The sequence below is a fragment of the Rhinatrema bivittatum genome, chromosome 17, assembly GCF_901001135.1.
Source record: "Rhinatrema bivittatum chromosome 17, aRhiBiv1.1, whole genome shotgun sequence".
NCBI lineage: Eukaryota > Metazoa > Chordata > Amphibia > Gymnophiona > Rhinatrematidae > Rhinatrema > Rhinatrema bivittatum.
Window position 1 is genome coordinate 10,630,324 of NC_042631.1, and position 26,186 is coordinate 10,656,509.

A 26,186-nucleotide genomic window follows, 5' to 3' on the forward strand; every position below is an offset into this window, starting at 1 on the left:
ATCACTCCTGTGCTGAAGCAACTGCATTGGTTACCAGTCGCTTGCAGAATTAGATTCAGATTGCTTTTATTCGTGTTCAAGAATGTTAGGATGGAGGGCCCCAGTTATTTGTTAGCCCTGGTTTCCAAATATGTGCTAACCCATCACCTTCAATCAGCAGGTGATCTATTATCAGTAGTACCTGGGATTAAACAGATAACCTCTTCAGGAATAACAATCCCAGGCTTTTTCTGTTATTGACTTGGAATACCTGCCAAAAGATATGTGTTCCATTTAAAATGCTAAAACATTTTGTAAATAGCTGAAGACAGTTCTTTTCCGGGAGCATTTACTTAATCAGGTTTGTTAATATACAGAGATACCTTTGTAGCTTAGCATGTATTTTATTTTTCATGTTTGTCACTTATTTTTAATTGTTTTATGTATTTTATTTTTATGTTTTGTTATGAACTGTATAGTATTTTGTTACTTGTTTTATATATGGATTTTGTGTTGCATTGTTACTTGCTTAGCAAGCTAAATTTATTATAAGCACCCTGTGAGAATTTTTAAGTAAATGCACCTTCAACTTTGTAGTGTATTTTATGACTTAGACTCCAGAAGCAGCTATAAGGCTGGTAGTGCAAAGGGTTCAATGCATCTGAGTGGCAGCTGCACCAGTGTAGTAAAATCTGTCTCTGGTAACGATTGGGTGGAGTATTCTAAATTAGACTTAATGAGGCCAATATTCAGTACGCCGTTTAGTGGACACCTTATCCGGGTGAAGTTAGCTGGATAACTTGTCCTGTATATTCAGTGGGATAAATGTCCTGCTGTGAATATATTTGCTTAAAGTAGCTGGATAACTTTAAAACCTAACCGGCTATGTTTGAATGCAGCCGGTTAGGTTTCTAAAGTTATCTAGATAACTTACTACTTAAGTGGATATCTTTAAAAGATAACTGGTTAAGTAGCACTGACAGACAAGTTAACTTTATTTTTTTTTTAAGGGGCCTGTAGCCCAATTCTTCCCCCTCCCCCAAATTTCGCATGTGGCCTGTCAGGCCTTGTGCCCCCTTCTGAAATGTTTGAAATTTGCTAGTCGGCAGATTGCGGCCATCCCCCCATTTCAAAACTGGTGTTACTCCAGTTCCATTCCCCCCCGCTCCCTCCCAGCTATCTGCAGTTTCAGTAGGCTGGTCCAAACACCCCCACCCCAGATCCCTTCATCCCACCCCACGATAATAAAAATATCACCCCTGCCAGGAGCGAGCCATCAACTTTCCGGCTCCCGGCAATCCAGGGCTGTGTCTGCCTGAAGCAGAGCCGGAGGCGAAAACTACCCCCAGTTTATGCTCCCAACAAGATGACTTGATCTTTTATGTGGCTAAATTAAAGCTGGATAAGTAGTTATCCAGCTATAACTCAGACAGATAAGTGGCTGAGTTATCCGTCTAAATGGCTTTTGAATATCTACCCAACAGATTTGTTACGGTAATAACTGTAATAAAACACAATTTGTTTTAGATGTCTGTTTAGCTTACTTTCAATTCCTGATGTTAAATTGACAGAAAATCCTTCAGAAAAGTAGATTGCATGCATTGCAGGAGATGTTTTCCTTGCTTAATATTCAGTTACACAAAAACGCAAGGAGCATATTTTATATTTAGTGTTGTTTGGCAAAGCAATTCTAGGAAACTAGCAAGATGCATGGCCTTGAGAAATCTATCCCCTACCTCCTTACAAGATCTGCTGTGAAAGAATAAAAGTTCTGCACCACCCGAAAGAGTGCACAAGACTGCAGAACCAGAAAAATCTGTTATGTGAATAAGGATGGAAAACCAACGTGTTACCCGTTCCTCCCCTCTCAGCAAGCCCCACCACTGCAGCCCAGATGAGCTTGTCAAATCCAACCATGTTACGGACCCACAGCCTTTCCAACGCAGATGGGACCTACGACCCCTACAGCGAGAGCCGGCTCCGTAACAGCTCCATGTCGCTGGACGAGAAAAGCAGGACTGTCAGCCGTTCGGGATCATTCCGGGATGGGTTTGAAGAAGGTAAGGACTGCGGTTCTGCACGTAATGCAATCCCAGAACAGCTCAAGGGGTGATTTACGTTTTCAGTTCTCTCTCATGGTACAAAGTACTAGTAATCCGGTTGTTTCAGGGGAACGGTTGTTTCATTTTGCAGGTTGTTACTTTTTTTTTGTTTGTTTGTTTTGTGGGTGGAGAATTAGATGGGGAAGGGGCCAGTATAGGAATTACCAAATGATGTATATGAGGTTTTGAGGCCATGATCGGAAGAAGAGAGCTCTGTGGTGAGAAATGCTCATTTATTCCCCATACCGGATAGATTTTGTGTGTGTGCATACCGGATAGATTTTGTGTGTGTGCAGGCCATGCGCAATTTGTACTTAAAGTTGGGAAGTAATATCCACCAAGGCATCATGCAGCCTGCCTCCGTGTGTGCAGATCCCATTATTGCCCTGCTGTGTGTGGGACAGGTGGGTGTAGCTGGAGAGGGGGGAGGGGAGGCAGAAGGGATTTTCTTATAACAGAAGATTTTGAGGTGGAAAGATTTTATCCAACTGCTTTGGGCTTATGCTTAGAGAGTGGAGGAATTCCGTTGCTTTACAAAAGTAAAACCATGAAAGAAACTCCTTATTCCTGCAGCAAAAGTGAACAGGCCAGAAAGACGAGAACGCCACTGGTGTGCACAATTTTCCCTTGGAAGCCAAGACTTTCATGTAAACGCTTGGTGGATGTTATGCCGGAGCTGGAGCTGGATTACCTGCTTTTAGCAGCAGCAATACCAAACCATCCCAGAATGAATCCATGGTGACGAGCTGATACATGCTTTGTGCTTGCCTGAGTTGCAGACTTAGTAGCCCCTCAGATAGTATTTTACGTGGCTTTCTTTAAGGCTGGATTTTATCACGGTTTATTGATTTAGTGCTAAAGGGATCTGGTGGAATAAGCTTTATTATCCCATGGGGGAGGGAGGGGATATCATTTTCAGCATGGAGCAGAACACCTGAGGTAGCACCTCTGCTTACGGCTGGAAGTGAGTTTAAATCTGGGTGGCCAGATTTAGGCCAGCCGCTGCAGTGCCTACGTTTGGGTGGCTTAATCTGCTCTAGCCAGCTAACCTTATTCCCCTGACCAAACCCCACCTCTACAGCCGCCCACATATAGCGTGGCTAAATCTCAACATCTAGCAAAAACAGGAAAACTAGATGGCTAGATTCATCTGCCTAGTGAAATTTTCATCTGCTGAGGATCTAGCCGGCGAATGCTTTAGTTGGACCCCGCTGGGAGCACATCCCATGAGAATACATCCCCTGAAGTCGTCATAATTCTAAAGATGAGCAGACTGGAGCTACAGAGGAACATGTACGAGGCCATCGAGCTTAGTGAGGTCTGTATTGACTGAGCTGTTACCTTCCACAGAATAGACCTGGCTGAACTTACCCCAGTTAACTTTAGGCCTGCATGTTCTCCAACCTGACTTAACGTGGCTAAGCTTATCTAGCTACTGCTGAATGTCAACATTAGCCAAATACATTTTAACCGCGCATCAAAAATGACCCCTGCCCTGCCTTTTTTTTTTTTTTACCCGGTTAGATTGAGTATCATCGGTGGACACCAGTTCAAGTAACACAAACGTGATAATATCGTCAATTCGTATCCTGTATGTCCTCCATCGCCTAAAAATAACAAAGTCCAAATAGAGCAAATAAACTCACAAAAAGCAAGACAGTTCCAAATCAGCATTCAGACCCATCAGTTCTGTAGTATTTAACCGATGAATCCAAAATTGCTCTCACTGAAGCAGCTTCTTCACGTGATTTCCTCCCCATGCTTTTTAGCTGTTCTAGTAAAGTAAATGCAGACAGTGCTTTATTTTAGCGGAAATGCAACAGTCATGGGAGAGATTGATGAAGAAATTGGCTCAAAGAAGAAAGGTGTTTTTCTAAGAACTGTTGTGTCCTGTATCTTGACTATACATGTTGACGCTCATACTGAAAATCATTTTAAATTGAGGAATAAAATAATAGCATCATCAAACGTGTACCTGGCAAAGGAAGAAGACTACTGCCTGGCTGAATGATTTGATATCGTCTGAAAGGATGAAAGCTGCTGTAGAATAACGCTCTGATTAGTCAGCCGTATGCTAGCTTGTATCATTATGATTGTGTCTGCTTTTGAGTCACTCCAAGAATTTGAACACAAAGCTTTCAAAATGTTATAATTCTTATTGAAGCCTTTGATAGCATCTGTAGGATTCTGAGTTAGCGTCTAGACTGGTGCAAATTGCAAGAATTTACACGTGTGATCCTTGGTCTTCAGGAGCTATTATACAAAACCTATACTGTTAACATAGGGAACACGTGGTAAATCATGAGATAGGGGTCTGTGTGTGACCTCTTGAGTTTTGTTACACATGCTTTTATTAACAGCATGCCTCAACAAGAAAGATCTGCCTATTAAAATTCAGACAGACGTCTTCAACTAAGTATGTTATCTTCACCTTGTAACCAGATCCACCTTCTTTAGTCCTGATTATTCCCAGATTTCAAATGCCATCCGTAAGAGAGACTCTCCAGTTCAGCCATAGATGTGTCACAGAAGTGTGAATATGTAGCTAAAGCCATCCGTTGCTGGCATGCTCATAACTATTACGTTATCCATCTAAATGGTGTTTGAATACGGACCTCGTGATGTATGGGATCTCCGTATTTTTGGCTTGCACTCGTGTTCTTTGATGCCATACACCCCAGGCACGACACTGAATAGAAGGACTTCAGAGAGGGAGACACTGTATGTTATCGTGGACTTTTTCCATGGTGACGTTGGGTGAAGAGCTGCTTCCTTTCAGAGCAGATTGTATTCAGCATTTTTGAAGAACATATCAGTATATTCAAAATTTTACTATAGCGTTAAGTGTTATGAGGATTTATTCACGATTGGTATTTTCCAGGAAACCTTGTATAAAAATGTCTTTCTGTACCCAGTAGAACAGTATGGTACTTTATGCATTTGTTTTACTGAGTTATCTTTTTTTCTTTGTCATCAGACAGCTTACACCTTTTTTTTTTTTTTTTACTCCTTGAAAACCAGATACAAAGTGGAAATCCAGTTGTCTCTTAACTGCAACAACAGCTTGTGACAATGCAAAGTAGTTTCCTTAAACTTATTGTGGAAGAACGAGAGTTTTGTAACACAGGACATTCATTTCATGAGGCTGAGAATATGATGGGAAGGTGGTGTGTCTAAACATGTAACTTACAGGGCCAGATATAGGGTTTTGGCACACCGGTTTGAATGGCTTTCTAATAAAACGAATGTGGCTCATCTCGACTGGTTCTTGTCTGCACAGTGAGTCGTGAGTTTGTATTTAGTATTAATAAATTATTCAATAACTTATAGAATTTGTTTTTCCCATAGTTCATGGATCTTCCTTGTCTTTGGTTTCCAGTACATCATCTGTGTATTCAACGGTGAGTAAAAATAAGAATGGTCATTGTAAAAGAAACATGTGTGTGATTATTGCAGTTGTATTAACTCGCCTTCCTTTCTTGCCTTGCTTCACTTCAGCTTGTAAGAATGAGGACGTCTCCCCCTCCACACACACACACTTTTTCTCTTCCTTGGTTTATCCCTGTTTTCTTTTTTTTGCCTGTTTCGGATTCTGCAATGATTTCCACTTTGGGCACACAATCAGGTTTCTCAGCCTTTTATCACTATGCCCTATCACTACTCAGGTCCTTTCCTTTACCCCTTTCACCAGCCTTTTCTTCCCAACCTCCTTTTCTCACTTTCTCTCTAGTGCCCTAGTGTATGTTAATGAGATGAGAAAAATCCACATTAAATAGCAGACATGGCGGGGAAGCAGAGATTTCAGGGTAGTCTGGTCTATTTCCTCGAACGCTGCTAATCTGTGCCCAGAAACACTTCAGTCATTCTGGCTGTCTGCGCCTCCTAATCTATCAAACATGGATCCAGAGAAAGGCAAATGTATTTGTTCCTGGGAGGATGATCTTACGTTCATGGGAGCATTATTTTGTCTTGATTCCTTGCTGGGAGTGTAGGATTGCTCAGTCAAGTTCCCTTGATATAAACCCTGCTGTATTTTCTGTCTGTTGGACTCTATCTTCCTGTGCTTTTTAACAAGCTTAGGGCCTGATTCATCAAGGCATTTTCTCACAGACACAATGGGAGAAATACCTTAGTGAATCGGTCCCTAAATGAGGAAGGAGTTTCGTTATTGTTTACATCTTTACAACACATACACATTCTTTTCATTGTTACTTGATAGAATTACCCAGATCTCATAGTCTTTTGCCCATCTCCAGGCCTTTCCACAAGTGGAAGCATTCTGTTATACATGTCCCAGCTGCCAGGTTACCTTTCCAAGTTATTTACTATGATACTATCAGGGGCTGCAAGCTGCCTGCCCCCGCTCCCAGATTATTGGCTGAGCATTTTTCTACCCGAGTTTTGATGTATATTCAGAAAACAATTGGTGGTAGGATTAAATACTCTCATAGGTTCAAATCTCAGCTATGATTACATTAAATGGAGTCAGGACACTTTACTTAGAGGACTGTGAGTCATTGCACGTACACCCGAGAAACTCAGGTCACCTCTGCCTTTGCTTTAAATTGCTACATTGGTGGAGTCTACTCCTGATTTTGCCGCTTCATTCAGCTCTGCCCCAGGAAAGCGGAGGCAAATAAGGGTACTGAAGCAGTCCAAAACACCTAAACCACAGGATGAAATGCTCCCCACAGAAGACGTGAACGCATCTTGCAGGATTATACGCGGGATTTGTTTTATTCAGAATGCGAGAGTTCCGTAAACAGCGCCTGCAGCAACAGAGGTCGGGGGCGGTCGGCTCTGTTTACCGACAACTGCTGTACATTCTTGCTTCTAATTTACATCACAAAAAGCTTCTCCAAAGAACAAAAGCTGTTTCTTGCATGTGCCTTTGGAGGGGAGGGGGAAACAGTACACAAGCATACAACCATGTATGTTCCCGCTGGCCCCCTCCCCCCTATTATCACTCTTTGCCCTTTTTATAGATACCTTCCTCTCCCTCCCCTCTATCCCCCACCCTAGATAGCATACATGGAACCTCCACTGACCGGTCCTGGCAGCCATCCAACTTTCCCCCATCATGATTAAGTGCGTCTCCTCCCTGTCGCTACCGATGCACACCAGCCCCATATGGCTGCAGAGACGAACCTGATTCTCATGAAATACGGGGAGCCAGCCCCTCAGACACATTTTAACTTTCTGAATGGTGATATGAAATGCCTCTGGGGTTCGGGGATAGAAGATGTACACATACACCCCCCATGTCTGTTGCACTTTTTCATGCCAGATGCCAAATATTCTTGACAGAGAAGGTGAGCGAGGATTCGCTAACTGTAGCTCTCCGATTACAGTCCGCTCCGAACTGTTTGTGGAGAATAACGCGTGATCTTCTGATCTTGCAAAATAACAGTGTGAGATTTGTTTTATTTTATCTGCTTCTGCTCTGTTTTCCTTTCTAGCCTGAAGAAAAGTGCCATTCAGAGGTAAGGAGCACGTTTTGCTTTATTTATAATAGTTTCCTAGCGTTTGTTCTTTTTTTTTTTTGCATGCATATATAACAGTGCAGTTCATTTTTCTCCTTATGGTATGTAGATTCGCAAGCTTCGAAGGGAACTGGACGCATCTCAGGAGAAAGTGTCAGCCCTGACAACTCAGCTGACTGCCAACGTAAGAGCAGTTTTTTCTCTACTTCTGTGAATTGTACCTTTAGTGCTGCCCCATTATTCCAATTTGCCCACGTCCTCCTACAGCCCCCTCTGGGACAGAATCCCTAAGTTTAACATAGGGTCATGCCGAGCAGAAAATGCACTAAGGTGGCTCTGAAGTCCGTTTTTAGCACGAAACTTGAACTCTCCCACTGGCCTGTAACTAGGGATTGTGCCTGTTCACCCTGAGGGATACAGCCAATACCTGTATCTTGCTTAACCTCCGTTTGTCGAAAAATGAGCAGTGTTGGTCAGCAGTGCCGTTTTGGAGGAAGCACTGACCCGTAGCCCCAGTGAGGACCTTTGCATAAAACCCTTCAAGGCTATGACTTGAGGAAACCAGTTCTGGCCCATGCACTGGGTTCTTCCAGCTTTTCTACAGTAGGCCAAAGAAATGGTAGTGCCCAGAACAGAATGACGTGTCACGCTTTATTATTACATCCATATCAATATAAGAGCATCTGCCAAACATAATTCTAGCATGTTCTGTGCTTATCCCAGACTGTCTTGATAACTGTCTCCATTGTGTTCCCTGAGAGGCCAGGCCAGGCCTTCACCACCCTTTCCACCAAGAAATATTTCCTGATGGTGCTCTTGAATCGACCTCTCTTTTAGAGCGTTCTTTCCTCTGAAAAGGTTTGCTTCTTGTGCAGTGATACCTTTTCAGGTCGTGTCGTTCCCTTTACATATTTGGGTCTTTGCCCCTCTTTTCCTAGGACTTTCGGTGTAGACTGTGCGCCATTTTGGTAGGTTCTCTCTGGATCATCTCCACCGTGTCGCTATGCATTTGGTGCTGCGTTCTCCAGAACTGGGCACACTACTCTGGATGACCTGTAAGAAACATTTATTGCCCCCTTTTTTTTACTGGTTACGCCTCTCCCTTATACATCGTAGTATCCCTCCGGCTCTGGCCATCGCTTTATCACACGGCTTTCCTACCGTGAGACCATCACGTTGTGATCTCCTTTCTCGGTTAGAAATATTTATATTCTGCCTTTCAGACACTTAAAAGTAGAGTATATTCAATGCTATCATATGCCCCTCACCACCCCCCCCCCCTTGACTTCTGCACCCTAAACGGAGCGGAATAAGGTTCATGAGCCATCTCCTTCAGAGATATTTCTGTATTATGGACAAGCAGCATGTGGGCACCTTAGCGAGGACTTCATATCCCAGCAAATGAAAATTTGATGCAAGCCAGCGTGCTGTACTTTAAATGAAGAAGTACATTGTTTATTTATTGTGGATAAAGCAGAGGGGCTGCCGTGTTAAGGTGCAGTACTATTACTTATGATAAAACAAAGTGATTAACCTACTGCCTGTTCTTTCAGTACAAAAGTGAAGCTCGAGGCCGTGGGGAACTCTTCCTTCCAGATACAAAAGTCCAGTAGTAATGACAGATGTTTTCTTCTTGTCTGTCCTGAGTTTAAGCTAATTATTGAATGAGGCCTTGAGACAACATGAGAGTGAAACTGGAATCAATGGAAATAATTATCAAAAATTGACAATCTGTAAAATATTTCCTTTCTCTTTTTTTTTTTTTAAACTTAAAGTAGTGCAGTTCCTGTGTTAGTCCACTTAGATATGAAGAAATAAAGGCCAACAAACAACTTGTAGGGGATACTTTTTATTGGGCTAACTTAAGATATATTTGACAAGCTTCTGAGAGCTCTGCTCTTGTCTGATACAGCTCTCGAAAGCGATTACAAAACATTTTTTATTAGATGTGGAAATGCGCATAATTTCTAAAGGCATTTTATGCTGCAGACATTGACTGGCCATTTTGATTCTTTGAAAGTAGCATTTCCTTGTGTTTCTGCAGCCCATGCACTTGGCTTCATGTCTTGTAGTCTCCCGATGTTCTCACCATTGGGGCTGGGTGAGCGAGAGGCCCAGCTCCTGCTGTTCTGGGAGTACTGAAGTCTGTTCTAGGACAGGGGTTTGCAGTCAGTATGCTGATACCCGAAAGGCTTTGCTATCTTATGAGGTGTGCTGTTAGATTTTCCTCTCTTTTATATTTTTTTATTTGATTTTATTTGTAATATCTATATACCATTGTGCTGAATCAATCACAGCAGTTTATAATGTATAAATAAATAGCAAAAAAAAAATTACATAAAAATTCAAATAATACACAAGTAGCTAATAAATAAAAAAAATAATAAAATTTAAAATACATAAAAATATAACCATAAAATATAATTAAAATAAAATAAACTGAATTAAAAATTTAAAAGAAAAAAAGAAGAAGAAAAGAAAATGCCTCATTTAATAATCCAGATTCTGGAAACATCCTGCAAGGCAGAATAAAAGAAACCGCCTTAGTTAAGCATAATTTTCATAAGCTAGTTTGAAAAGCCAGGTCTTCAGTCCTTTTTGTCAGTCAGTTTTGCACATCAAGGTCTTTTAGTGGGATTTCATCTTCTCTGTTTCTTGCCTTTGTTGCTACCTGTTTGGGCCTTATTCCTAAGTGTACGTTCATTTTTGTCCCAATGTACTTTTTCTCAAGATGTTTTGGGTTTTTTTTGTACCTTTTGCAATTTAAGTTGCTTGCACCCCATGTCTTTTCTTAAGTCTTCTCTGCTTTTCTATTATTCATGCCAAATTCGTACCTTACATGTACATCTCAGCACAGTGTCCATAGAGGTCAGCCCGGCATCACCTCAAGTTACTTAGGTACATGGTTCTGAGAAGGAGGTATAAAATGTATTTGAAGTACTAATATACGTTCTGGAATGAAATATATATTGGAGCAGAAAGGAAGGTATTGACTGTCTCTCTAAATACACAGTCATAAGAAATACAATATTTCAAGTGCTGATGCTTTCAAACTATTGATTTAAAGGAGCTTTTCGAAGGGACAGAATGGTTCAAATGCCAGCAGAGAGAGAGAGAGAGAGAGGCGAGACTGCTCCTGTCCTGCACCGATAACAGACTGTGATGGCGTCTGCCCAGGAATGAGCCTCAGTAATTGGCTGTTTCGCTGAGCGATTAGGGGGGAAGGGTTTGTGGTCTGGCTGCTAAATAAACTCTTCTACATAAAGTGGCAGGAACATGGTTATAATGATCAAGGCTTTTATCGCATTGAAACTTGTTCAGAATTAAACTTGTTACAGTTAAGGGGGGGAGGGTGGAAAAGTCTGTGTTTTTTTTTTTTATCTTCATTCTTATCACACCGTGGGAGTTTGCACGGATGAAGGTTTGTTACTTGCACGCTGTCGGGATTTGCCTGGCTGGAGGTTCGCCCGCACGCCGTCGGGGGGGGTTTACGTGGCAGGAGATTCAGTGCCTGACGGCGTGGAGGACGGGTTCTCTAAGGGATTTGGCCGGGGTAATTTGCAGGGGCAGATTGTCCCTCTCTGATCAGCTGAAAAGGATTTTCGGAGGGTTCCCAGCATGCATACTTTGCAACCCCCCTTAAAAAGAGGTGTTCCCAGGGCTGGAAGTCGTTTAGATCAGGCGAATAAGTTGCACCTCAGAAACCTGCATGTACTTTTCACAATCCCCCCCCTCCCCCACCACACCCTGTTTTTCCACCTGCAGAAAAAGGAGGTGCAGGGGACTTTTGTGCCCAGGTACCCTGAATAAGAACATTTTGAAAGAAATATGTAGGTAATTTCTCTTTGAAAATCACGTACAAGGAGTAGGAAAGGTACCCATGGACTTTGCACTTAGGTGGGTTACTGAAGCTTGCTCCCTGAATGACCAGTGGCACTTGAGAGTCTATAAAAGTTATCCTCTTATCAGCTAGTCCCAAGGCCATCTTCCAGACAGTTGCTATATTTATGTCTATTCAGCCCCCTGCATGCCTGTTGTCTCTGCCCTCAGACAGAGGATTTGCATATTTGTGCTTCAGCTGTCTGAGATAAGGCTCTTTTAACACTTAGCCAGGAGTGAAATGCTCCAGTATTGCTCCTGGCTGCTGCATTATGTTTTTTTTAAAGAGCAAATGCCAGAAAATGAAAGAGAGAAATCTGTACAAAGACTTATTTTACAGAGCAGCCTCCAGAGGTGTAGTGGAACAACTTTAGGAGCTGTGGATTGAAGACCGCTGTCGCCACCTTGTGAAGAATGGACTTCAGCCTGTGAAGGGAACAGTGCTTATTTGCGCCGAGGGCTTAGCCCATAATGGGATTATGAAATTGAAATTGAATAACTAAGACTGGGCCATATCTTGTTTGACTTTCCTTTCATTCATTTAGACATTTTTTGTTGTTTGTTTTACCATTTAATCACTGATATTCTGCAACAAGACCTTTATTTCATTCCTGTGAGGAAGATAATGGAAGGCTAAAGGAATTCTTCAGCAGTGAGTCTAATTAGTCTGATCTTCATGTGTTGGATTTCGGTTGGTGTTGCCGTCTTAAAAGTTGACTCGGTCTTATCTTGTGGAACTTTCTGGTGCAACACAGAATGTCTGATGACCATACTTCTGGCAAAACCACCGTGTTACACTGGTCCAGCCTGAATCATTATCCGTCTTTACATAAAAAGAAATTTGGAGCTGAACATACTTTGACTGGGAGAATCGGCCAAGATGGGGAACATGACAAGCATCCCAGCCAATTTTGCGAAAAAGAAAGTAGCTGTCCACCAAGCAAGACTAGTGAGGTTGAATGCTCTTGTTCTGTACAAACTCGTCACACCATTTTAACAGTTAACGTTAATGATAGAATAGTTATGTATAAGAGAGAGATTAATAGTCTGACTAGCAAGACAGGCTTACCTCATGATTGAGGACTTTGAGGACTTATAATGACTTTTTTACAGTTCAGAGATCTTGGCGTTAGTTGCAAGATGACTTCACATGCGACATTCTGAACATTTTCTGAACTTAGAAAGATGTCTGAAGGAGTAGGCAGAACAAAAGTGCAGCTGTGGCCATAATGTTTGTGCGCCTTCCAACGTTGGCTTATAAGATTGCATGCCTCTTTTTTTGCTTTTGGTTAGTGCAGTCTCTTTGCAGGCATATAGCCTTTACTAACGTCTATGGGCATTTGAATAGAGTAACAAAACAGTTTAGCAGAGGGACCCCACAAATTCTGTTCTGTGAAAAGGTTTAGCAGGTTCATTCATAAGTGGTTTCCTTCTGGAAGTGATGATGAGGAAGGGGTTTCCCCCGTTTTTCGTTTGGCAATGCAAACAATTTTCTCTCCTCCTCCTCCTCTGTTTTCACTAATGTTTAGATTTCCCATATGTTGAGTGCTTTTATTCAAAACCGCTAGGGATCTTTTGGATGCTGGGACTTCTTCCAACTGAAGGAAGAAGATTTAACTTGAATTCAAGAGCATTTTGCAAGGTTTTTTTTGGGTTTTTTTTTAAAGTTTGGGAGTCAGTAGGAAGCCATGAGGTCAGTATTTATCGCCGCTTAGCCGGCTAAATTGGTGGTGCATGAATATTCAGCTACACTGAGTGGCCACCACTTAGTTGTCTAAATGTGCATTTTGAGGCGGAGCTACATATCTAACTAACTTATCGAGATAAATGCTGACTTTGAGCCTTATCCGATTTAGCCGGATAAGTCTAGGACTGTTTGGTTGTCCTATGTTTATCAGATAAACATATCCAGCTAACTGTAAGATAGCTGAGTATATTCCACGGCATGAAAGTGCCACTGAATATCTTGGCCAAGTGATGTAAAGCGAATGCTACGCGCGCTGGCATATATGCACATATATGGCTGTGTGTAGTTTTACCATACCAATCTATAACCTGCAGATTTCGTGTATGCTATAAAACACATATATTTTTACCCTGCAACATATGTGCAAAGACACATGCACGTATATTTTACAGGTGAAAGTAAACTAAGACTTTCTCCCATACGTCCCGATTTACCCGTGTAAAACGCGCACATCAAGGAAATTGACCAGTTTACTGATTAGCTCACCAGTCCTGCAGGCCATCGAGACCCTCCTGGCTTTTCAGCGTGAACGCCCCTCAGTCCACCCAGACAGCGCTGCACGTAAACAGAGTTAGTACAACTTATATCAGATAATTAGGAGGTATAAAAATATGCAAGTATGTTGGCAAATGCACACGTGTGCCTTTTACAATAGCAAGTTATGAGCGCAGGTGTTGGCCCGCCGCAGCCCCATCCTTTTTTTTTTTCATGCATACACGGCTTTTATAAAATATGGAATACACGAGTAGAGGTGACTTACGCGTGTAAACGTTTGAAAATTTTGCCTAATGTGTTCGATCTATACTTTAATTCATTCTAAATCAGGGTCTGAAGTTTATAACGCAATATTCTAGTTTATTGCAGATGACTGCACCCACTGTCATAGCTCTTTAGCTTTGAGTCACACTTGCTTATTAAGCACTTATCGCACGTGTCTGCTCTTTTCAGAGGCGAGCTGTCTAAGAGAAATGTTTTCCCTCTCATCTTGGATGAATTTTGAAGCTCTTTACCAGCAGTTTTAACACTAAAATGCTTCCTTGTGTGACTGCGGTCTGACTGTATACGGTATAAACATCTCCGGTGCCGTATTTGTGCTTTCTGCCGCTTGGAAATTTTATTTCCGAAGGGCTTCCGGAAGTCCGGTGGGACGCTGGATTAGTGAGAGAGAGCGCGCGGAAGGAACGCTGTGGGGAGCGCAGATCTTTCCCCAAAACTTTGTAACATGGGAGGATTTCCATGAAAAAAAAAAGCGCGTTGGCGGGGTTGGGGTTAGCCCAGCGGGAGCGACGCAATGTGGGTCTCGTTCTTTAGTTTGTGTGATAAAAGTATTAAAAGAAAATAATAGTAGTCAAAGCCCTGGGGCTTGCAGGTAGAATTTGTTCCTTCTATGAATTCACAGAATAGCTGACGTTTCGATCTCTGTATGATCTAAAGGCCCTGTTAGAAAAAGGACTCTGTCAGATACCTGAAATACCCCCAAAAAAAAAATCTCATTTACTAACTAGGACCCTAAGTAGTAAAGCTTAGTGTAACATGGAAATACTAAAATTATATTTAACCTTATTTTCTAATAGGAATAGCGGGAACTGAAGTTCAGATAAATTAGACCCTACCCAGAACACCTTTTTATTCCTATTTGGCTAGGTTTTAACCGCATAATGAGTTACGCAGCTGACTCTGGCCGGGTGAGTGGCACAATGTTCAAAAACTTGCCATGTAGATGGATACCTTGTGAGTTATTCCTCTAAAGGGTGTTGACGTTGACCTCCATGTTTCTAGAAATGCATCTGATTTTAAGTATCGCTGTAGGCGGGAAGGATGTCCGTGGCCATTTGCGGACCAGCCCACACCCTCCAGCAAGCAAATGTGTTTCTTGTATCCGGTGATTCAGTTGTATCTCAAAACGTAAAGTTGGGAAGGCTGCAGAGAAGTGTTGGAGGCATGAAGACTTGCATCTCGTAGGCTTGCATAATGAACATTTGTGTAGGCCCTAAGAAGTCCTTTCATTGTAAATTGGCGTGACCATCATCTCGGCACCAAGCACCGAGGTCTAGTATTGTATTTTTTCTTTTTTCAGGCTCACCTGGTGGCAGCCTTTGAGCAGAGTCTGGGAAACATGACCATCCGACTCCAGAGTCTGACCATGACTGCAGAGCAAAAGGCAAGTGGGAAACAGAGAACAGTAAAAATAAATAAATAAATAAATAAAAATGCATTTTCTGTGCAAAGTTGAGTAAGCACAAACCTGGAACCAGCACCCATTTTCTGGCTTCACTCTTTGCAAGTTTCAACCTTTGGGCTGCTTTGTTACTTGTACGTTTCCAGTTTTTCCCCATGGGTCCTGTCTCTGAGGGTTCCTTTCCCTGCTTTCGGTCCCCAGCCTCCTGTGACTTTAGTTTCATCAGCTCTGAAGCTTTGTGGGGTTCAATCCGCTCCATCCTCGTCAGCGTTTCTCAGGCCAGTCCTGGAATTACACCCTGGCCAGTCGGGTTTTCAGGATTTCCATAGTGAATATGCACGAGAGAGAATTGCTTACAGCTCACCGAGAGCCTTAAATCTGTATATTGTTGTCAAAAGCTTCCACCCGAGGCTTAATGTGCAGAGACGTCACCTCTGGTGGCGATCTCCCATCGCTCACTAGTCAGAGGCTCTGCTAGTTAAAGCAGCAGGAGGCAGGTGGAAGAGCACATTTTATTTATATACAGGGATTTAGAGCCCAATTCATTCCTACCAGGTGCTCGGAGTGGGTTAGGAGACCTTCAGCAATCAGATTTTAAAAAATAAATAAATAAATAAAAATCAAAGCCATAACCCCCAGCAGGACCCTTGAAGTTCAGACATCCCCATAGCTGTGCAGAAGGATCATGGTTCTTTTTCACTGGTGTTTAACCCTGTAACAGCTTGTTCATCATGAAATTCATGTCCTCGAGACTACATCAGAATTGCATGAAATAATTGCACTTTCTACCTGCTCGTACATGGTAGATCGGTTTGCAATACAATTTATCTATGTAATCATGAGTGCTGTCATTATGAGCCACAGCCACATTACACGTAACCTGTAATCTGTGACCATGACAAAAATATGACCTTAACCCCTAAAGGGCCATCATGAATGAAGAGCGTGACTGAATGGGTTACTTAACCCCCTTAGTTTGCCAAGAGGCCGGAGACGAGACCGACCGAGTGCAGTCTGTGATACTGGATCTCTCTCTCTCTCTCTCTGTCCTCTCCTCCTGTGTTTATACACTGAAGTCTCTGCAGTGAAACCGTTAACCCTTTACTGCTGGGGAGCTCATGCTCCAGGCTGCCCTTGTGGACTTTCGGCTGGCTGGGTCCCACCTTAGCCAGATTTTCTCGGCAGAGCACCTAAGCGCAGCGCACTCAAGCCTTCTTCTCCTCTTTCTTGCCAGGACTCGGAGCTGAATGAGTTAAGGAAAACCATTGAACTTCTGAAGAAACAGAACGCCGCGGCCCAGGCTGCCATTAATGGAGTAATTAACACACCTGAGCTCACCTGTAAAGGTAAAAACAACAAGAGCCTCCTTCTGGAGTAACGCGTCAGTCCTCCTGGTGATACCTGATGCAGTGCACCCTCGGAGTTAGCGCTCCTGAATTATACGGTGTCAGTAATGCCTGAAGTCGGGTTATTATGTAGGATCCGGTCATGTTCTCCTGTCTGTCCCTTCTTCTTTTAATCAAATCTGTGATCCCTGGAGGATCTGGATTTCTCAAAATGCTGCAATTGTACATCTTGCTGCTGTTAATAATAATAATAATAATAATAATAGTGCTACAAGCTTATTGGCCAGGTAAGACCTGCCTTCCGTTGGGAGCCCTAACAGAAATATCCCAGCTTCAGAAGTTAAACCTTTTTTTGATGGAAAGGATGTTCCAGAATAAGGGTCTTGATATGAGACTCTGAGGGCAGGCTCGGGAACTATTTTTCATGGGAAGGGTGGCGGATGCATATAATGTCCTGCAGGAGCAGGTGCTGAACGGCATCAGATTTTTTTAGAAAAGCATGGGGAAGGCACAGAAGATCATCAGTTGCAAAGAAAAAAAGAAGAAGAGATAAAAGTTGGAAGCATGAGCTAGCGGCAGAAGTCTTAATGTTAAAATGCCCAAGTAGAGCAGAGTCGTCCACGATCGTTCAGGCTGCCGGAACGAAAAGAAATGTGGATAACGTGAAACGTTAGAAGTCCCAGCCAGGCCGCAGGTGACCACGCAGCTGGGTGCGTCCGGCAGACGGGTAACAGTAATAACCAAGTCCTGGTGGAAAGGCGGCCGCTCGCGTAGCTGGCTGTCTCCGGGCGGCTGCACAGGGGGACCTAGGCAGCCCTGTGTTTGGTCAACAGGCCACGCTGGAATGGACGGTTCAGCCTGCAGGGATAGAAAGAGGGGGCCTAATTTTTCAAACTTTTTTGCGTTTACCGGAGCGGGGGAAAAAAAAAAAAACCGCAGCTTCGAAAAGGTCGCCCTCCCCCAGCCCCCGCGAACATGGGGTAAAGTTACGTGCACAGAGCGAGGCAATGAGGAGTCCTGGTATTTGAGCAAGGGCCATTGCTAGTGGTGGTGGCTGTTCAGATTGGTGCGGGAGAAGTGCTGGGTAGTGAACTAAGTGGGGATTTTGCATGCCCCTTTGCCTGAGATGGTTAGAGGAGGAATACTGCCCAGGACAAGGGGGGAGGGGGAGAGAGAGTTTGCAAGCACTCGTGGTCTGCGGCTCGCAGCTGACACCAGTGTGGACACGAATAACTGGGACAACTTGGTGAGTCGGTTGGTCTTTCTATGCCATCGACTACTATAAATTTATAATTTATTTTTTTTTAATCTATAATGAAATAAAATAGCACATGCGCTTGCGAGAGGAATTTTTTTTTTTTTTAACAAAAGAGCTTGAAGCCTGTAGGTGAACTCAGGAGCCGTATTAACATATGTTGGCTTTTTTTTTTTTTTTTTCTCCTGCTTTTTGCTAAGACTTTTGTGTTTGACGAACCAAGGCCATGAACTAGGGTCCATTAAGCCAAACCTCGGTAAGAGAGTACAGGGCGGGCAGCGGCAGTGCCAGCCTCTCCCGCTGGTGTTCCCCTTGCCAGTGAGAGGGGTGACTTCAGGGCTGGCTAGCGTGCCAATCTCAAAAGGGAGCAGGCGTTTACTCCCTGGACTAGTAAGGGACACGCGACGAAACCAGCTGCTGGCGGACTCAAAATAAATGCATGAAGTATTTGTCAGTCAGCACAGATAAACTGTGGGATTTGTGGCTGGAAGCTGTGGTCGGGGGTAGTAGCACTGCAGGTTTAAAAAAAAAAAAAAAAAAGGTTTGGATAAGGTTTTGGAGGACGGGGCCATTAACCATTATTAGCCAGGCAAAAATCCCCTTTGATTTCTGAGAGGGAACGACTGGGAATGGATTTTCCCTCTTAGTTGCTGCCAGGCACCTCCTAGGAGAGATGTGAATCGGAACTGGAATCGGTTCGGATTCCGGTTCCGATTCACATGTGGGGTTTTTTTTTTCATCGGGCCCGATCGCGGTTTTGTTTATCGGCTGCGCCCGAGCCGATAAACAAAAAACCCACCCCGACCCTTTTAAACTAATCCCTTTGCTTCCCCCACCCTCCCGTTTTTCCTGCCCTCCCCCAAAACGATAAGAGAACCCCCGCGATCAATATCGTGGGGTTTTCCTATCGTTTTGGGGGAGTCCCCGATTTCTGACTATTTTGAAAGTATCGACGATATTTTCAATCGTCCGAAGCCCGATTCACATCCCTACCTCCTAGAGTCCTGGATTGGCTACTGTGAGAGTCAGGATGCCGGGTGTGATCCAGCATTAATGCTTCTAAAGTTCTCATGTAATCGGGTTTTGGGTTTTTTGTTTTGGTTTTTTTTTTACTATCTGGTAGAATCCGATCCAAAATCACAATTTTATTTCACGACGACTTTCCCCCATAGGGGGGCCAGTTTTGTTTTGAAGTGAAGTGACCTGTTTGTCTTTGCTATATGTCCTAGGAAACGGGACGCCCCAGTCGGCTGATCTGCGGATCCGGAGACAGCACTCCTCTGACAGCGTCTCCAGCGTGAACAGCACCACCAGCCACTCCAGCATTGGCAGCAACGTGGAAAGCGATTCCAGAAAGAAGAAAAGGAAAAACTGGGTGAGCCAATCCTGCGATGCGTTTTGGTTTTTTTTTTTGTGCAAAATGTCACCCAAAGCACAGGGGTCGGCCACATCGCTCCCCGAGAGCCATCAGCAGGGCCGGCTTTTGGAATGTGCCCAAGGAAAAGTCCTCAGACGCAGGTGCCTGGTGGGTTTGAAAATTCTGTCTGTCTTGAAAATTCTGTCTGCAGCTCTCGGGGGCAGGGAAGCAGGGGGTTGTTCAAGGGGTTAACCTGCCCCTTTTGGTCCTGGAATGAGCCAATCTTGAAATGTTGGCCTGGATTATTAAAGCCAATTAACAAACCAAGGACGTTCATTTCTAACTGTAGGATGCCAGTTCTAGTGGACGATGTTGATTCAACTCTTTTAAGATTTCACACCACTTTGTTTAAATCTCGTGAATTCTAAAAGAGCTATTCCTATATTTTTTAAAGTTAGCAAAAGATGAAAAAAGCAAAAAAAAAATAAAATAACTGAGTGAACAATACCGAGGGGAAACCCGCAAATGAGGTACATCCCTGGGTTCCCTGCTAATCTCACTGCTGGTTTGCAAGCAGATGTTTCTGTTTCTTGGCTTGCTTTCAGGTATGATCAGCCGGCTCTTTACTAGCTCTGGTGATGACCGCTAGCCCTGATCAAACTGATAGTAAGGGTGAGCTTGTATACGGTTATAGACTGGGAGCAGAATGTGCCACTTTTGTACCGCTTTGCTTTTTCGCCTGTTTAAAATAACCTGTAAGGAGGAGCGGTGGGAAGCGCTGAAAGCCCCTTCACGTAACTAGACTTTGGGTTCGCTGTTGCAGAGTCGATGCGACTTTACTTCGTGCTGTTTGCAGCTCGGCGGTGCACGCTGCTCTTACCCAAGTTTTATGTGATTAGGTTTAACTGGATACTAAGCCCCCACAGGTTTAGTTAAAAGTGAATAATCGGACAGAGTTAACGAGTTAAAATTAGCTAGTTAGCCTCACCTCTCAGCAGTGCTTCAGGCGTCTATTGCAGTGTTTCCCATCTGTCCTGTCGATAAGTGTATTGGTTTTGTCATTCTGTTCATACGCACACCCTGCCATCCCTCATTCATTGAAAGCAATGAGAATAAAACATCACCCCCTCCTCCAATTACTACAGTACAGCAAAACCCTTGCAATATTAAACTTCAGTGGACGTTAGTGGGGGGGGGAGGGAGGGGGCAGGGGTCTCCAGAATCCTTCTCTTAGAAAACTCATGATATCCCGAGTGGTATATAATTAGGTGAAGCTTGGATTTACCAGTCCCGAGCTCCAAACGGCCGCTAGTTGCAGACTTCTCTTTATCAGATTCAGTAATGCAACGCGGAGGCTGTCTCATGGGAGTTCTCAAACTCACCTTGCACGCGAAGCCGCCAGCCCTAGTCTTTTTTTTTTTTTTTTTTTTTAAGGATGGGTAGAAAATCCTTCAAGCCCCACTCATTGGGGTATGGAGGGTGGGGGAGGGGGTAAGATACGGGTGGGAAGCGTTAGATGCTCCCTCCACAGGGTGAAGCGGACGCAGACAGTCATGGGACGTCAGACTTTGATTACTCCTCCGTGAGAGGGGGGGCGGGAATGGTGACCCTGGAGCAGGGGCTCACGATGTCTTCCATTGCGCGTTGTAAGAGATCTGTATGTGCTGTGCTGTGTCCTCAGTCACTGCCCCCAGTGCCCGCGAGACGTTTATTCTGTGTATCTTGTTAGCCGATCGTTTTTGACCTGTAAATCTTGAGTTTCCCTCTCTTCACCCCATCACTGCCTTTATCTGTTAAATTTTGTCTTTTTTCCTTCCCCACTCTTTTTTTTTTGTTGTTTTGTTTTGCTTGCACTTCCTCTGGCAGGTCAATGAGGTAAGAAAGACCTACTTTGAAATCTAAAATACCAATCTAACCCCATGCATTGAGAATACTAACCCCCACCCCACGATCATCAGTGACAGCCCCCAGCCTTGCAGTAACTGTGCTAGGAAAACCTTCTGCAGAACATTATTGAGTGTTTGGCATCTCACTAAGTCCCTAAAATGAAGAGATATCAGTGCAACCCCTTTATTAAGTCTGCTGTCTCCTATAGCGGCAAGGAAAAAAGACTGCCATTAACCCTTTCCTTCAGAGCTAAATGTTTCCATCCATGTTTGTTCCTCATCAGTACGTTTCCGTGTGTGTATGTGCGTGTGCGCTTGTGTTTTGCGTAAGCTTCATTTATTTACTCGTCAACCTGAATTTTAAAATACCTCCTCGCATTTCAGTTGCGAAGCTCCTTCAAGCAAGCTTTTGGCAAAAAGAAATCCCCCAAGTCTGCATCTTCTCACTCTGATATCGAGGAGATGACCGACTCCTCCTTGCCTTCATCGCCAAAGCTGGTGCACAACGGCTCGGCTCTTTCCACCCCGCTGATGAGGGGCTCGCATTCCAGCTCTCTGTAAGTGCCGGATTGATGGCTCCTAATGAAAATGCCACCTGTTTCTAAACTGCGTGGGCAAGCGTTGTGCAGTACTTAAAATCCATAACTGCGCCTTGTCATGAAATTCCTCTGTTTAGCTGTAAAAAAAAAAAAAAGTGTTAACAAGAGACTGAGCAGGATGCAATACTCTGTAGCTGAAATTCTTGTTTTGTTTCTTTGCATGTAATATATTTTTTTTTTTTTGCAGGCTAGTGACTGGCTCAGTCCTTTTTCAATCATCTTTAAGAGTGTACATGCAAGTTCCGTGTAGACAATTTAGATTTTAGAATGGTTTGTGTTACTCTTAGCATTAACCTTTGGGTTCACTTTTTGTGAAGACAATTTTCCGAGTTATCTTGTCGAGTTAAAACAGAGTAACGCACCTGGATTGGCCCTGTCTGGGAACCCCGCCCTCCTTTGCCCACTGAAACACGCTCCTGGGTCAGGAAAGGAAAGCAGCACGTGTGCGTGGCAATTTTTTAAAATTTTCCTTGGCTGCCCACCCAAACCTAGCAGGTGCCAAGCGAGCATGCAGAAAGCGCCCATGTACCCTACGATTAAGTGAGTTATAATTCCTCCCTATATCCTCATCATTCGGCTATACCTGAGCTCTCCATTTTTCTCACATGAAAACAGCCCAAAATAACTGCAGGCGTACAGAACAATTAATGGCAAAATACGTCTCACAGAAAAATAGTATTTGCATCCAAAATCTGTCAATATCTCTTTACATTATTGTCCGAGAAAACCATCAATTAATTATTTGAGAAAGGTGGAGCTGCGAATACTGAACTTTTTATTTTCTGTGTTTTCACCGCTGTCAGGTCATACAAAATTATCAGTGCAATGTTTATTCAAAATTGTTTTTAGATTTTTTTCATATGCTTATAAAAACCAAGAAGCATACTTCCCATTCATTGTTTCCTGCCCGACATGATAACCATGTTTCAAACTGCTGCTTCAGGGGCCTCTTATTAATCAAAGTATCATTAATCCTTTAAAGCATAAATAAAGGTTTGTCTAAAAAGAAAAATAACATTTGAATGTTAGTGCAATGCATATCATGTGGGATAACAGCGATATTCATTTTTAAATATCAAAGTAACTTTAAACATTTTTCAAGTAGCTTTAAAAAGGAGAAGTAGTTAAGCCACAAAGCCGCTTTGGTAAAACACTTACGGACTTATCGCTGGCACAAACTCCTCGTCAGTCGGCCATCTTTAGTGAGCTGTCATTGTCAGTTGCATGATAAGTGCGCCTGATTCCTGAAACCACCTATTGTCATGACGTTGACATGACGTGGGATAGATGTAAAGGGATACCCACCCGTCAATCGTATCTATCCCATGACAACTCAACTGTCACGCTAACTAGAGAGGAGTCTCATCGGTGAAGGGTGGAGTCATTTTGTAACTATTTGGAAACTCGGTAATGCAATGCAAGTTCTTCCCTTCCCTTTCGTAATGACATGAATTTGACAGTCTAAAGCCTTCAAGCCCTACCCGACCGTTCAACGGGTTTCTTCAGCACGGAAGCTGGTTAGGCTTTCTTTTCCTCAGATTTAAAAGAGATGTGTGCTTGAAATGGATTCCTTGACCATCCGTACGTCCCTTTCAGAATCTTTTCGTGACTGCTGCCCGCACGTCTCGTGCGGTATTTTTTTAGACTTCTCCGCAGCACGTGTGCTGAGTTTGCATTTCTGTAAGGGGTGGAAACTTAATAAACGAAAGCTCTGCCCATTCGCCCATCTTGTTGTTTCCGTTCTCCGCTGGGTACCCGAGTGCTCTGGGGTAAACATTACCCGAGAAGCAACCTTTCATCGTGTCCTTAAACCACCAATCCACAGAACCATCTGAATCCCCCAGTTTGTTTTCCAGCTTTATTCATCGCCAGCCTCAGACCTAATGCTTTAATTTAAGGGGAAAGACGGAGCAGGATTCATTTGCTGATTTTGGAAAGCAGAACTTTGTCCATGGTTTTCCCAGTAGGCCAAATTAGCAGAATGACTGGAACACAAGTTGAATACTGGGAAATGTTTTTGATTGAGCAGATGCTTTGGCCCGGGGGATTAATTGCAGTCAGCTCACCAGTGATGCAAGAAAATACTCCTCCTTTCCCACCAATTAAATGGCTGTGTCTTAGAAATGTGCTCTATGTACCATCTGTGCTAGTGCATTGGTCAGAAAACTACCCTGACCCTCATCCTCTGACCAAAGAAGAGTCCTTTTTACTAGAGCTGTAACACTGCATGACTGAAATTGTAAAAAAAAAAAAATATTTATGATGCTCTTTTAGTGATCAGAAGGCGCTGGGGTTAACATAAAATGGAGCTCTGTCTGAGGAAGGGGACAATCTGTGCTGGTTTATCAGTGTCTTGAGGGGAGGGGGGTGCAAGTGATAGGAAAGATGCATGCCGAGCTCCCAGCCGGCCATAGAAGGCCACGTCACCCCTCAGCCTATCCTTATCTGTTTGAATTGTACAAATACCTAGCAAGCCAGCTGTGCAGGTGATGGATGCTGACAGAGGACAGACCATGACACCTCTCTCTTTCTCTGTGGTGTCTTGTATTGATTGAGCTGCTCAAGGAAAAAAAGTCATCGCGTGACCCTTCACCTCAAAGAGCTCCACATTTTTAGACAAAGCTTATAAGAAAAAGACAAGGGAGGAAGCGGGAAAACATTAGCTCTTCCTGCATTTAAACTGAGACCAAAGCCATGCCCGAGTGAGGAAACCAGCTGTGTGTAGCGAATATGAGAGTGAAGCATCCATTCTGCTCATTCACAGACTGCTTATTCTGTACAGATAGATTCAGCTGAGGCCTGAGGAAGAGTTCCTGAAATGATGGATCTCTTTCTGTAATGTGCCCTTAAATTAAAACCTTGGTGGTGATAATTTAGGCTGGTGCTCAGTCTCCACAGCTTAGCATTTAATTTGGGCTTCTAGGAATCCCCAGCATTACTAAGACATGTGCTAAAATGTGCATATGGTGAGCTGGACCAGTGGGTCGGGGGCGATGCTGTGCACTTGCCTAGGGAGGGACAGGTCAGGTCCTCTGCTTTCTGGGTTGGTCAGGGATGGGTGGGGGGGGGGGGACAGGAAGTCATGGCCATTGTGCAACAGCGACACCTAGTGGCCAGATATAGGGTTTACAGGGTTCCTGGAGGTGGGGAGATTTAGGGCAAGGCCCATGGCCAAGGAATGTTGCCGGAGTGACTTGGCTGTAGGTGAGTTAGGAGGGGATATTAAAAGGCAGTAAAAAAAAAAATCGCCAGGTAGTAGGGAATGAAGGCCATAGTTCCGAATCAGGAGAAAACAGCTGGATCAGTTTTAAAAGAAAAATGCATACGGCAAACAGTAATACTTATCCCAAACAAATTTAAAGTTTGTCTTTTTTTTTTTTTTAATGTACCATTCCTCACATTCTTTTAACTCTTTCCTTACATTTCCTGAGGGCAGCCATGATGGACAAAATACCCAAATTACATCTCGCACAGCGATCCTCGCAGTCGTACGGCTCCACGGAGCACCCTGTCCAAATCCAGAACGTTTTCAGCCCCTGGGAATGCCAGGACACTGCGGCGGCATTGCTTTGCAAATTAAATGTTGGCATCCAGTCATTTTTAAACTAATGCATGATGACTGTTGCTGGTTGAGATTAGCAGTTTTGAAACCTGAGCACCAGCAGGTGATGCCCAGAATGTGAGCACATTGGCAGCACTGGCCCAGCCCATCACCTGAAGTCTCCCTCTGTTCAAATGTAGCAGCACAAACCTGAGTCATCCCAAGGTTACATGGACCACGCCCTGCCAAACACTTTCAGATACACTTCCTAGGCAGTGTGAAATGCTTTTCCGTCACTTCCTGCCCCTTGGGAGTTGGTCATCGGTCCTCTGTCTGTGCTTTGACCCTCCCTGCAGCATTTCGGAATGCTTGGAGAACGAGGCGGAGAGCGTCCTGCAGCTGCGCAGCGAGCTGCGCGACAAGGAGATGAAGCTGACCGACATTCGCCTGGAGGCCCTCAGCTCGGCCCATCAGCTCGACCAGCTGCGGGAGGCCATGAACAGGATGCAGGTGAGCGAGAGCCAAGGCCGAAGGAGCGATCCCGCACCCCTCGCCGCCCCTTCCTGTGCAGACATAGGAGGGAGGGAGGGAGGGAGGGGGGAGAGCAAGCGGCAGAGGGGGAAAGAGGAAATGAGGTTCTTACTATTGCACGGCAGCATTGTGACGCCGAGTCAAGGGTGCAGACTTGGTGCTCCAGCTTATGCCATCATTGAGAGAAGGGGATTTGAACTCTGTCCCCTGCTCTAGATATTGAGACCGCCGTTTCCCCTTCTAAAGGCAATTTTCAAAGCCATTTACACACACAAATCAGCTGTCTGCGAATTTCTCCCTTT

At 43.9% G+C, this 26,186-nt stretch overlaps 1 protein-coding gene across 9 annotated transcripts in view; it reads left to right on the top strand.

The window, feature by feature from the left end:
- NAV2 (neuron navigator 2) overlaps positions 1–26,186 on the top strand; it is a 457,796-nt gene that overhangs the window by 409,721 nt on the left and 21,889 nt on the right. For 7 of the 9 annotated variants that reach the window (XM_029583047.1, XM_029583042.1, XM_029583045.1 and 4 more), the window contains 10 exons: positions 1,851–2,039; positions 5,430–5,482; positions 7,541–7,564; positions 7,674–7,748; positions 15,268–15,351; positions 16,604–16,715; positions 19,200–19,345; positions 21,194–21,202; positions 21,598–21,770; positions 25,710–25,863. In XM_029583047.1, the coding sequence (XP_029438907.1) occupies positions 1,851–2,039; positions 5,430–5,482; positions 7,541–7,564; positions 7,674–7,748; positions 15,268–15,351; positions 16,604–16,715; positions 19,200–19,345; positions 21,194–21,202; positions 21,598–21,770; positions 25,710–25,863 (1,019 nt within the window). The remainder of the gene's footprint in view (positions 1–1,850; positions 2,040–5,429; positions 5,483–7,540; positions 7,565–7,673; positions 7,749–15,267; positions 15,352–16,603; positions 16,716–19,199; positions 19,346–21,193; positions 21,203–21,597; positions 21,771–25,709; positions 25,864–26,186) is intronic. The other 2 variants (XM_029583043.1, XM_029583046.1) reach the window with 1 other exon arrangement.